The 13200-nt window shown below is 44.2% G+C and overlaps 1 protein-coding gene across 1 annotated transcript in view; it reads right to left on the reverse strand.

The window, feature by feature from the left end:
- LOC134226794 (neuroligin-3-like) overlaps positions 1-11814 on the reverse strand; it is a 295936-nt gene extending 284122 nt beyond the window's left edge. The window contains exons 1-2 of the mRNA XM_062707784.1: positions 11521-11814; positions 11322-11444 (exon numbers count right to left, since the gene is read on the reverse strand). Of these exons, the coding sequence (XP_062563768.1) occupies positions 11322-11444; positions 11521-11814 (417 nt within the window). The remainder of the gene's footprint in view (positions 1-11321; positions 11445-11520) is intronic.
- Between the last annotated feature and the right edge of the window lie 1386 nt (positions 11815-13200).

The raw sequence follows: 13200 nt of genomic DNA on the forward strand, positions 1-13200 counted from the left end.
AATCAATGGGATCTTCGTGTGTAGCTGCTACGCACCCCAAGATGGACTTTGGAGCAGTATAACCGGATGCTGAACTCACTCACGGAGAAGCTGATCGGCCGAAAACCGGTAATCATAGGAGGCGACTTCAACGCTTGGGCAGTGGAGTGGGGAAGCAGGCTGACTAACCCCAGAGGTTACAGTTTGCTGGAGTCGTTGGCAAAGCTGGACGTCAGGCTGTGCAACGAGGGTACCGTGAGTACTTTTCGCAGAGAGGGAGGGGAGCCCTTCACCGCCGCCACGTTCTGCAGTCCGTCGCTGGGGGGGAACAGGAACGGGAGAGTTAGGGAGGATTATACACCTAGTGATCATCAGGCGTTCCGGTATAGTGTTGGAACACGAATGCCGACGGTACGAAGAGGTATAAGGACTAGCGGGCGAAAATGGAAGACGAAGGACTTCGACAAGGATCTTTTTATCGAAGCACTTCGAGCAGACAGCGGCGCTACAAATCTCGATGCAGATGAGCTGACAGAAACTCTTGCGAGGGCATGCGATGCGACGATGCCAAGGAGACTGGAGCCAAGGAAAAGCCGGCGGCTAAATTACTGGTGGAACGAAACTCTTGCTAGTCTTCGTGCTGCGTGTCTCAGAGCCAGAAGACGCTTTCAGAGAGCAAGGTCTGAAACAGTCAGAGAGGAGCGTAAGATAATCTTCCGTGAAGCTAGATCGGCCTTCAAACGGGAGATTAAAGTCAGCCAATCCAACTGCTTCAAGGAGTTGTGCCGGGAAGCTGACGCTGATCCTTGGGGCAACGCTTATCGGGTCGTAACAGCGAGGATCAGGGGTCCAGCGACGCCAGCGGAAATGTGTCCGGACAAGCTGAAGATCATAGTTGACAGGCTTCTCCCGCAGCATGATACTACAACGTGGCCCCCTACACCATACGCGCAGATGAAAACGGAATAACCATTGCAGATGCAAGTCTCCATCGACAAGCTGACATCATCAGTGGCGAAAGGCCTAAAGATGGAGAAAGCTCGGGGTCCGGATGGAATTCCAAACGTGGTTCTAAAAACTGCGATACTGGCGTTTTCAGATATGTTCATGATGATGCTACGGAAATGCCTAGCACATGGCTACTTTCCGAATAAGTGGAAGATCCAGAAACTAGTGCTGCTGCCGAAACCAGGGTAATAGGCGGGAAATCCAGCATCGTATAGGCCCATATGCCTGCTGGATACACTGGGGAAGCTTCTGGAAAGGATTATCCTTAATCGGCTGACGCAGTTCACTGAAGGCGAGACTGGCTTATCGGAAATGCAGTTCGGATTCCGAAAAGGCAGATCGACGGTGGACGCAATCAGGACGGTCATTGAAGTTTTAGAGAAAGCGGCCAAGAAGAAGAGGCGCGGCAATCGATTCTGCGCTGTAGTAACGATTGACGTCAAAAACGCTTTTAACAGTGCCAGCTGGGAGGCTATCGCCGCAGCGCTGCACGGTATGCAGGTTCCTGACTACTTGTGTAGAATCATTGAAAGTTACTTCCAGAACCGGATCCTGGTTTACGAAACGAATTCGGGGCAGAAGTCGATTAGGGTTACCGCAGGTGTTCCGCAAGGTTCCATTCTAGGCCCGACGCTGTGGAACATTATGTATAACGGAGTTCTAAAACTGAAGTTGCCCAAAGGCGTGAAGATTTTCGGATTCGCGGATGATGTCGTTCTAACGATAACCGGAGAGTCGCTGGAAGAGGTAGAAATGCTGGTGGCGGAGACGACCGACGCAGTTGAAAACTGGATGAATGGAGTCAAACTGCAGCTTGCTCACCACAAAACAGAAGTGATGCTGGTAAGCAACTGCCGCGTGATCCAGCGGATCCAGCTTACCATAGGAGGGCACAACATACCGTCCGTGCGGGCTTTGAGGCATCTAGGAGTGATGATCGACGACCGGTTGAATTTCAACACCCATGTAGACTATTCCTGCGAAAAGGCATCTAAAATGGTCAGTGCGTTTGCAAGGATCATGCCGAACGTGGGAGGTCCTAAAAGCAGCAGTAGGCGTCTTCTGGCAGCAGTAGCATCCTCGATACTGAGGTACGGAGCTCCAGCCTGGGGAGCTGCGCTCAAGACGAAACGTAACCGCAGAAAGTTGAACAGCGTGTTTCGCCTAATGGCCGTTCGAGTCGCGAGTGCGTACCGAACCATTTCCTCGGAGGCAGTTTGCGTTATCGCAGGGATGATTCCAATCTGCATAACCCTAGCAGAGGATATCGAGTGTTACCAACGGAGAGATACCAGAAATGTGAGGAAGACGGTGAGACTGGACTCTATGGTGAAGTGGCAGCAGGAGTGGGACAATGCGGATAATGGAAGGTGGACCCACCGGCTCATCCCCAATGTGTCGACGTGGGTGTATAGGGAGCATGGAGAGGTGAACTTTTACCTCACACAGTTCCTTTCCGGACATGGCTGTTTCCGTCACTATCTGCATCGGTGTGGCCATGCGTCATCGCCATCCTGCCCGGCGTGTATCAACATAGAGGAGACTCCAGAACACGTGGTATTCGATTGCCCAAGGTTTGCGGAAGTACGTAGAGGAATGCCTGCCCTACGGGCGGACAACATCGCAGAGCGAATGTGTCGCGATGAGGGTACGTGGAATGCAGTAAGCAGAGTCGTGACGCAAATACTGTCAGAGCTGCAGCGTCAATGGAGAAGGGACCAGCAAATAAGCGTCGGTTTGGAGCGAAATCCAGCACAGTGAGCAGTGTTTGGTTTCGGGTCGTCAGGGCGCCAGCGAACCGGAAGTCTTCTGCCAACCGGAATCGTTGGACCGACCTCGGCACTTGAATTGCCAACCTGCTGAAGAAAGAAGAAAGAAGAAGGAAGTGCTTCGGGTATGTAGGGCACCGCCAGTGCGGACGTCATCCACCACCGGAACTGTCGGACCACCTCTGCAACCCGAAGACGAAGACGGCGCAATGCGCGAAAGCGTCCCCTGCGATAGCCGCCGGTAGTCGGGGCACCATCAGTGCGGAAGTTTCCTTCACCGGAACTGGTGGACCACCCTCGACGCCGGGGAAGTCAGGAGGATTCGAGTGAGGAAGTTTGCGGTACGACCGCCGAGGATCGAGACAACGTAGCAGTGGATCTCAGCAAGCCAGTCGGCGAACTAGCCTAAGCTAGGGGCCGGAATTTTAGAAGAAGTGCATGAGCACAGCCCCCGAAGTAGTCGCAGCATCCCGTGGTCCCGGGGGATCGAGGCAAGGAGGATAAGGGACCCGGTTTATCCGGAGGCACATTTTAGCAGGTCGGGAGGAGCCCATCCCTGTTCGCCTTCGAGCATAGTGTGGATGCTCAAGGTGTCTGTCGCGCAGTTTTTGATGGCCTTTTAACCCTTGTAAAAAAAACATCACCTCAATTCGTCGAACTGAGTCGATTGGTATATAACACTATGGGTCTCCGGGCCTTCTATAAAAAGTTTGTTTTTGGAGCGATCATATAGCCTTTACCGTATACTTAGTATACGAGAAAGGCAAAAATGGTATAATTTTCGATCCCATAGTCCGATATGGCCAATTTTCAATAAGAAACAACGGGACAGGATTCTACGTCGAATGCAACTTGTTGTGAGCAAATCGGTTGAGGATAAGTGCTCGAAAAATGAGTGACATTTTTTACGCGATTTTTTCGTAGGATTTTGTATTTTGGCCATAACTTTCGATCCCATAGTCCGATCTGGCCAATTTCAAATAGGAAACAATGAGACAGGATTCTGCGTCGAATGCAATTTGTTGCGAGCAAATCGGTTGAGGATAAGTGCCCGAAAAATGAGTGACATTTTTCACGCGATTTTTTCGTAAGAGTTTGTATTTTGGCCATAACTTTCGATCCCATAGTTCGATCTGGCCAATTTAAAAAAGGAGACAGTGGGACAGGATTCTGCGTCGAATGCAACTTGAGGCGAGCAAATCGGTTGAGGATAAGTGCCCGAAAAATGAGTGACATTTTTTACGCGATTTTTTCGTAGGATTTTGTATTTTGGCCATAACTTTCGATCCCATAGTTCGATCTGGCCAATTTCAAATAGGAAACAATGGGACAGGATTCTGCGTCGAATGCAACTTGTTGCGAGCAAATCGGTTGAGGATAAGTGCCCGAAAAATGAGTGACATTTTTTACGCGATTTTTTCGTAGGATTTTGTATTTTGGCCATAACTTTCGATCCCATAGTTCGATCTGGCCAATTTCAAATAGGAAACAATGGGACAGGATTCTGCGTTGAATGCAATTTGTTGCGAGCAAATCGGTTGAGAATAAGTGCCCGAAAAATGAGTGACATTTTTTACGCGATTTTTTCGTATGATTTTGTATTTTGGCCATAACTTTCGATCCCATAGTTCGATCTGGCCAATTTCAAATAGGAATCAATGGGACAGGATTCTGCGTCGAATGCAACTTGTTGCGAGCAAATCGGTTGAGGATAAGTGCCCGAAAAATGAGTGACATTTTGTCGAGTAGTTTTGCGCACACACACACACACATACACACACACACACACACACACACACACACACACACACACACACACACACACACACAGAGACATCACCTCAATTCGTCGAACTGAGTCGATTGGTATATAACACTATGGGTCTCCGGGCCTTCTATAAAAAGTTTGTTTTTGGAGCGATCATATAGCCTTTACCGTATACTTAGTATACGAGAAAGGCAAAAAAGTTGTATGTATACTGTATACTGTATATTCAACAGCTCAAAACTGCTGTGCGGCCCTTAGTAGTAAGCATGCTGAGGAGCACTGTTCTAGACCACATGCTGGAGACCACTGCCTTGGTCTAACATGTGTGCTCACTGCTGAGAAAAATATCAAAAATTAGAAACGAATCAAATTCTTTTTCATTGCTTCGTTTTTCATGCGATGAACATCGGAGCTATGAGATGAAATCCAGGAGCAGTAACTCTATGTCCAAACCGAATGTTCTAAGTTCTCCAAATCATTCTGGAGTGCAGATTTGCACAGCGCGATGTGGAATGCCATTCTCCAAATAATATTGAAAAATTTATATGATATGTATTAGAACAGCGGTTCTCAACCAAGTTCTCTCAACCGGTTCTCTCAAAAACAATACCTAGCCCTTAGAAGGGAAGCTCCTTTCAGCTTTTGAATCCCTTTGAAGTAGATTTCGCCTCTTCGTTAGAGGCTTCTGAGCCTCTTGTAGAGAGGCTTCCGAGCCTCTTGAAGGCGGTTTTTGAGCCACTAAAAGGAGGCTTCCTTTGCAGCTTCAATCGACGCTTCCAAGCCTCTTGAAAGAAGGCATCCGAAACACTTGAAAGAAGACTTCTGAGCCTCTTGAAAGAAGGATTCTGATCCACTTGAATGGGGGCTTCCGAGCTTCTTGAAAGAAGGCTTCCGAGCCTCTTGAAAGGAGGAGGCTTCTGAGCCTCTTGCAAGGACGTTTCCGAGCCTCTTAGAAGGAAGCTTTTTAGTTTCTTAAAGGGATGCTTTTCAGTCTCTTGAAATGTGGCTTCCTACCCTTCTTGAAAAAAGCTTCCGAGCCTCTTGGAAGGAGGCTTTTGAGCCTATTGAAAGGAGGCTTATGAGCCTGGAAGGATGTTTTTGAGCCTCTTGAAAGGATCTTGAAAGGAGACTTCCAAACCTTTTGAAAAGAGACTTCCAAGCCTTTTGATAGAAGGCTTCCGAGCCTTTTGGAAGAAGGCTTCCGAGCCTTTTGGAAGAAGGCTTCCGAGCCTTTTGGAAGAAGGCTTTCGAGCCTTTTGGAAGAAGGCTTTCGAGCCTTTTGGAAGAAGGCTTTCGAGCCTTTTGGAAGTAGGCTTCCGAGCCTTTTGGAAGAAGGCTTCTGAAACTTTTGGAAGAAGGCTTCCAGGCCTTTTGGAAGTCGGCTTCAAGCCTTTTTGGAAGAAGGCTTCCAAGCCTTTTGGAAGAAGGCTTGAGCCTTTTGGAAGAAGGCTTCCGAGCCTTTGAAAGAAGGCTTCCAGCCTTTGAAAGAAGGCTTCCGAGCCTTTGAAAGAAGGCTTCCGAGCCTTTTGAAAGAAGGCGTCTGAGCCTTTGGAAGAATTCTTCCGAGCCTTTTGAAAGAAGGCTTTCGATCCTTTGGAAGAAGGCTTCTGAGCCTTTGGAAGAAGGCTTCCGAGCCTTTGGAAGAAGGCTTCCGAGCCTTTGGAAGAAGGCTTTGAGCCTTTGGAAGAAGGCTTCCGAGCCTTTGGAAGAAGGCTTTGAGCCTTTGGAAGAAGGCTTCCGAGCCTTTTGGAAGAAGGCTTTGAGCCTTTTTTAAGAAGGCTTCGAGCCTTTTGGAAGAAGGCTTTGAGCCTTTGGAAGAAGGCTTCCGAGCCTTTTGGAAGGAAGTTTCCGAGCCTCTCGAAGAAGGCTTCCGAGCCTTTTGGAAGAAGGCTTTGAGCCTTTGGAAGAAGGCTTCCAGGCCTTTGGAAGAAGGCTTCCAGCCTTTGGAAGAAGGCTTCCGAGCCTTTTGGAAGAAGGCTTCCGAGCCTTTTGGAAGAAGGCTTCCGAGCCTTTTGGAAGAAGGCTTTCGAGCCTTTTGGAAGAAGGCTTCCGAGCCTTTTGGAAGAAGGCTTCCGAGCCTTTTGGAAGAAGGCTTCCGAGCCTTTTGGAAGAAGGCTTCCGAGCCTTTTGGAAGAAGGCTTCCCAGCCTCTTAAAATGATGTTGAAATGAGTCTTCCGAGCCCCTTGATAGGAGCCTCTTAGAAGGAGGCTTTTGAGCCTCTTGAAAGAAGGCTTATAAGCCTGGAAGGAAGCTTTTGAGCCTCTTGAAAAGAGCCTCTTGAAAGAATATTGAAAGGAGGCTTCCTAGCCTCTTGAAAGGAGGCTTTTGAGCCTCTAGAAAAGGAGGCTTTCGAGCCTCTAGAAAATAAGTCTTTTGAGCCTGTTGAAAGGGAGGCTTTGGAGCCTCTTGAAAGGAGGCTTTTAGGCCACTTAAAAGGGATTTTTGAGCCTCTTGAAAAAGGCTTCCGAGCCTCTTGAAAGGAGGCTACCGCATCTCTTGAAAGGAGGTTTCCATGCCTCTTATAAAAGGCTTCCGAGCCTCCTCAAGGAAGGCTTCCGAGCCTCTTGAAAGGAGGCAACCCAATCACTTGAAAGGAGGCTTCTGAGCCTCTTGTAAGAAGGCCTTCAAGCTGCTTGGAAGAAGGCTTCTGAGATGCGTAGAAGGATGCTTCTAATCCTCTCGCAACGAAGCAACCGAGCATTAGTGAAAAAAAAATCATTTTGCTCATTCGATGTTTTGCTCGTTCGATCTTTTGTTCCGCAGCCCTTTATACATTGTGCTGGTTGGGAAAGGCAGAATTCAATCGGGATTCATTGATCGCATTGCAAATTATGTACAATATAAATTTTTGAAATAAAAATACATAATTATCAAAACTATATCAATGAGTTTTGATTGGAATTGTAATACGTCCGCCATTACGCATTTTTGTCCGAGGTACCTCTTAGGGCCAGCGAAGGTACCCCCAGGGGTACATGTACCCCAGGTTGAGAACCGCTGTATTAGAAAATGATTCAGAGAACGAGATTAGACATTTGATTATCCACATTGTACATATATTTATTTGAGGGCCCTCCTTAGCCGTGCGGTAAGACGCGCGGCTACAAAGCAAGACCATGCTGAGGGTGGCTGGGTTCGATTCCCGGTGCCGGTCTAGGCAATTTTCGGATTGGAAATTGTCTCGACTTCCCTGGGCATAAAAGTATCATCGTGTTAGCCTCATGATATACAAATGCAAAATGGTGACTTGGCTTAGAAACCTCGCAGTTAATAACTGTGGAAGTGCTTAATGAACACTAAGCTGCGAGGCGGCTCTGTCCCAGTGTGTGGGGATGTAATGCCAGTAAGAAGAAAAGAAGAATAAGATATATTTATTTGTTTGTAATGATAATCCATTTTTTCTCCAATTGATCACGAAAAAGGTACTGTTTTTGATGATTATCGAATTTCTAATCTCGTGTCATAAACCATTTGAAAAAAAAACAGTTCGTAATTTTTTTAAATTATTTTGAGCTCCGTTGCTTATATACCTTGCCGTGGTAAATTTTTGTGATTCTATTTTTTCTCTGGTTCTGGCATTCATCCGATTCTCTAACCCCATTGCTACCTCACGGCTTTGGTGGTGATTTATAATGAATAGTGCACCAACAGAGCCTGAAATATTCATCTTCATGAAGCAACTTCAGTCCGAATTTTGACAAACATCGCATTAATATTCAAAACATAGAATGACATAGTCAGACGACTACTCCACCAACTCATTCATTCGACTGTCACTGAGTGTGTTTACTATGTGCAGAAAAAACATTATTAGCATTGTTTATGTTGATGTTTACCGTTGAAAGTGCCTCGCGGATGAAAATCGGATTCAGTCCTGTGTGATAAATCACTTTACTCATTTGAACGTGTTTAGATTTCACATAATTTATCAATTTGTAAAATGTGCATACATATTCAATGACTAATGTTCAACTGAATATTGACTGTCCAGAGCCGACTATGAATGTGTCTGGAAGTGAACTGCCAATTGAAGAAAGGTGGACTTCACCAAAAAATTTCGATTATTTTACACTCTGGCACCAACGTTTCATGGGCTGAAAAAGCATCCACCACCAAAGCTGAGATTAGGGAAATTAGCCGAACATGTTATTTGAGAATTTTGATGGCTTAAATTAGAGATTATGCCGTCTGGTGGCTTACTTTTGGTTAGAGCTTCAGTATATGAAGACTTACAACGATAAATGTTCCCAAGTATTTATTTCTTTATTTCTTTATTTACTGTTTGATTCAACTGACTTTTTATAGTCTTATTGAATATCTTACTATTCTAAATACAAAATTATCTAAGATATAAACATCATAACATAGAATATAAACAACGGAGCATTATTCATTTGCACTTATCACATCAAAAACAAAAAATACAAAACTCTACTACAATACACTTTACATAAAAACTAAATAGTAGTTTTTTTGCCTTTCTCGTATTTACAAATTAGGTTTCCACGAATAATTTTTCTGGACAAACTCCCTGAACTTTATATTCCTAGGCCATGTAGTAGGATCCATTGCACGGTTTTTAAATTTTATTTCAAGTACGACCTTAAATGAAATGTAATCCAATTTACGCTTATTCCATTTCGATACCAATTTTTTCAAGTATGGGCGTAGCTCCATTTACTTCAATCTTCCGGGACTCGCACCGTTGTAAAAAGTACACTTTCGAAAAAAAAAGCTCACTTGCTTGTTGTTTACATGTGGGGCGGGACTGCATGAATTATCCAGGACTATGCGAGTCCCGGATAGTTAGGCCTAGTATGATGCTCTCAAGGAGAGCGGCCAAGGAAAATTTGCTTCAATTATTGAATTAAATTTGACAGCTGCTCAAGTATGGCAGAACTGTCACTTCTCCTTGTGGAATAATGAGAAGGAATATTTTCCCGCAAGGATAAGTAAAGCTCCATTTACATTGCATGCGTTATTAGCGCTACCAAATTTTGTCTAATTATCAGCTCCGTACTACTCATGAAATATCCAAAGCGGAATCATTTTTTGATCCTTGACCATATTTTCACTCAACCCGCGACTGTTAGATATTCTAACAATTCTGTATTAGAACCATCCAACCAAGAACTGGACATATGCAAAATTGTTAGATACTTATACAAAAAATCCAATATAATATATTAACAATATGGCTCACTTAATGAATCTCCATTAGGCATTACAGCACAATCACCCCTAGTAGCACAGTTCAGATCGATTTGGTTGCGGCAAGGCAACTCCATTGCGACTTGATTTGGTCGCATGTAAGTCACAGTGACTGATATGTGACAAGCGTGCTACTCGGGACACCATCTTGCGTCACAAAGGGTAACTAACGCCTGAAAACGATGGCCAAGGGGTGCCACAATTACAAAAATAACACTAGTTTTACAATGTTCAACTATTTGAATTAAATTTTTCAAATTTTTATTTTCAAACTGAGATATCAAAATGAAGCCAAAGTATAATTTCTAGCATATTATTTCGACATGCTACACTGCATATTGCATTATACTTTTAAACTCCTATCGGAATGTCTCTTCATTACATTGTTTGCCCTTGGTGACACCGCGTCGCTACTATGTTGTCCGTTGGAATCAGCCATAGTGAACTATAAAGTTAATATTGTAGGTTTATGTAATATATATAACACAGAAAAAAATAATGAAAAATTAACAGCGCGTAAACTGCAGAAATTTACGCTTTTCTACGCTGAAATGATCTTCTTCCTAACAAGATTGCTTGCAACTTGTATGCAATATTTACGATTCACGTCAAATATTGTATACATTTAGGCTATATCCCATGAGCAATTACGCTAATAATGGCGTTCCATTTATGTGTATGATTTTTAGCGTAAATTTCAGTGTATTTTTCTATCTGTGAAGCTCACAAACAAATATTGTTAGACAAGCTTGCAAAATTGTAATGTCTCATACATTATTTGTATAAGAATTTAGCTTTTTCGCATATTCTCAGTTCTTATGCTGGTTTTGGTAGGTTCTTATATCAAATTGTTAGAAAATCTAACAATCGCCGGTTGGGTGTTGGTCTATCTACAGTACTTTTGAAGTGCGTACTACCCTTTAAAAAAATTGCTCCAAGAAAAAATATTTTTCAATTCATTACATTCAAACAAACAAGTACATTCAAATGACCGCAAATAGATATGAATTGGTGGAAATAGTGGAATATCTCTAATATCTCTATAATATTTTTTTCTCGACCTCATTCTCATTTTTAAAAAGTGCCAGAATAAACGGCTTTATAGAAGGTAAAACCTTTCCTTGATGAAACAATAGTAAATTGAGTCATTTCTAGCAAAGTAAGGTATAGAGAATAAACTTGAGAAACTTGAAGTTTTGGAAGGCAAGACTTTTTTCCTGTTGGTTGAGTGGACAGAAAACTTTAATTGGGTTTCTTTTACTGCTTGCAGCTAGCTAACGGAATGAATTTTTCCATACGATTTGAAAAAGAGATATCCAGCAGCCGATATCGATTTTGATTAGCACATCCTCAAAAATGCTGCTGAGAAAGCGCCACGACCATGTTTCACGTAAGGCTTATTAGAACTATTTTGAAACTAATTTTTTTTTCAATTTTCAACGTCACATTTTGGTTTCCATGTACCTATATACACAATTGAATTTAGCAGCTTCACTGTTAACGCATTACATATATGATTTATTTGGCCTGATGCCTGAGATGTGCACAAAATTTTGTAGTTTGATTTGATCTTCATTCGACTTACCTGCGGACAAACCGGACCAAAGGTGTCCGCCAATTTTGTTCCCTTCCAAGGTGTCAATTTTTTCGGTGCTTCAAACCGTAGATCCCCTACTGGGGGAGCGGCGTATGGGACCGCTTTGAAAACCTGTCCAAAAGAAAAATAAAACATGAAAACACGTGTTATTGACAGGTCATAGATAATCTGATTACTGCCGCCTCACCTCCACCGGTTCCAGGTACTTCGAATTGAGCTCGAGTATCACACCGCGAATCGCCCCCGATTTGGTTTCCACAATTCTGGAACTGTACCTCGGTCCAGCCCCAGTCGGCACCGCCACTAATCCAATCAGTATCACAATCGCCAGCCAAAAGTGACAGCACTGGATTAAACCTCCTAATCGTGATGCCTCGTGCCTTCGGTGCCGTTGCTGTTGCTGTTGCTTTTCCTGTCGTTGGTTCCGCCAGTGCTCAGTCTGGTGGTCGTTAATAATTGTTGGCCCATTGTGGGCCCGCATTGTACACTGAGTGGAAGCGGTTGGGGAACATTACCGGTCCCCGACATGAGGATCGGCCATCACCTCCCAACACTCCCCTTCTTGAGATGAATTGCCTGTTCCAATTCCTTTCCACTTTTTAGGTATTAATGTACAAAACTTGTTTTCCCGTTATTGGATTGAGTCGTGATGGAAAGAGCAAATCTATTCACCTTCAAAAAAATGGCACGTGACCAAATCGAACGTATCGATTCCACCGGGGTACACTAGAACAGTCAATCCGATAACATGGCCAAAATCTGTAACACCTTGGATAGATATCCTGGTTTAGGTCACGCGGCTGCTTCAGTGTACAACAATGATGGCAGAAGCAGCGCCAATTTTGTTCGCATTTGCTCTCAAATATTCTATACCCGGTTCAATTTCAAATTGTCGTTTGGTAGTCGAGCAGCAAAAAAAAAATAAACCTCTTTGTTCACTCTACAACCTACTTTTTCGCAAATCACTTGCGCTGCTTTGGTTGGTTCACTCAATCCCTTGCCATACGTACTCCCGAGCCGTACGGTTACTGCACAAGGACACACTCCGAAATGAATCCGTTGGATCCAGGATTGGCCATGGTTCAATTATTCCGTAAATCCGTTCGGAATTTTGAGTTTGAACATCACCGGTCGACCGACACAAAAAAATCACACTTTTTTCCGGCGTTGGCCAGGTTAAAATAGTTTTTACCTCCCCCGAACACGAATCACTTCACTTGGTTTCCGCTGCTTCGCTGGTTAGTTTGTTCACTTTTTTTTTGCTCAACGAAATCGATGTAAATTTCACAATGGCAGCGCATATTTTAATAGGCTTCGTTGGTCGAAAATCCGACAGAATTTAGTGCGGGGTGCACTCTACTGGACACAGTCACAAAGTTGGTTTGGGACTTTTTCTCCGTTGATTTTCCACGACGGTGTGGCGGTGAGCAGAAAATGGAAAATATGACTCCGTGTTGTTGTCACATGTGGTATTCACACGAAGGCTTCACGATGAGCCTGAAATTCAATTCCGATGCAAGCTGGGCTGAATATTCGGGTTTTTTTTTTCTTCCGTCACCGTCCGACCGTCGCCATTTGGAGTTCGAACTGAGTTGTTTATGAATCTCTGAAAATGAAACGAGAAGATGGGAATACAGTCAATGGGAAAATGTCGTTTCATGGTTATGCGGGTTTTGCATTGATATGGTGGTTGGCAAAAGCGGATTTTCGTAGCGTACGTCGGGATTGGTTGCATCGGGTGGGGTAATGTGGAATGGATAGTTATTGTAGTAGGATTTACAATTGTTCAGGTTTTGCCTTACTCGTCAATAAAGTCAAACCAGATAGCTTACTCATGTGAGTTATACCTGAGTGCTCTTTTCACTCT

This window comes from Armigeres subalbatus, chromosome 3, assembly GCF_024139115.2.
Source record: "Armigeres subalbatus isolate Guangzhou_Male chromosome 3, GZ_Asu_2, whole genome shotgun sequence".
Taxonomy (NCBI): Eukaryota; Metazoa; Arthropoda; class Insecta; order Diptera; family Culicidae; genus Armigeres; species Armigeres subalbatus.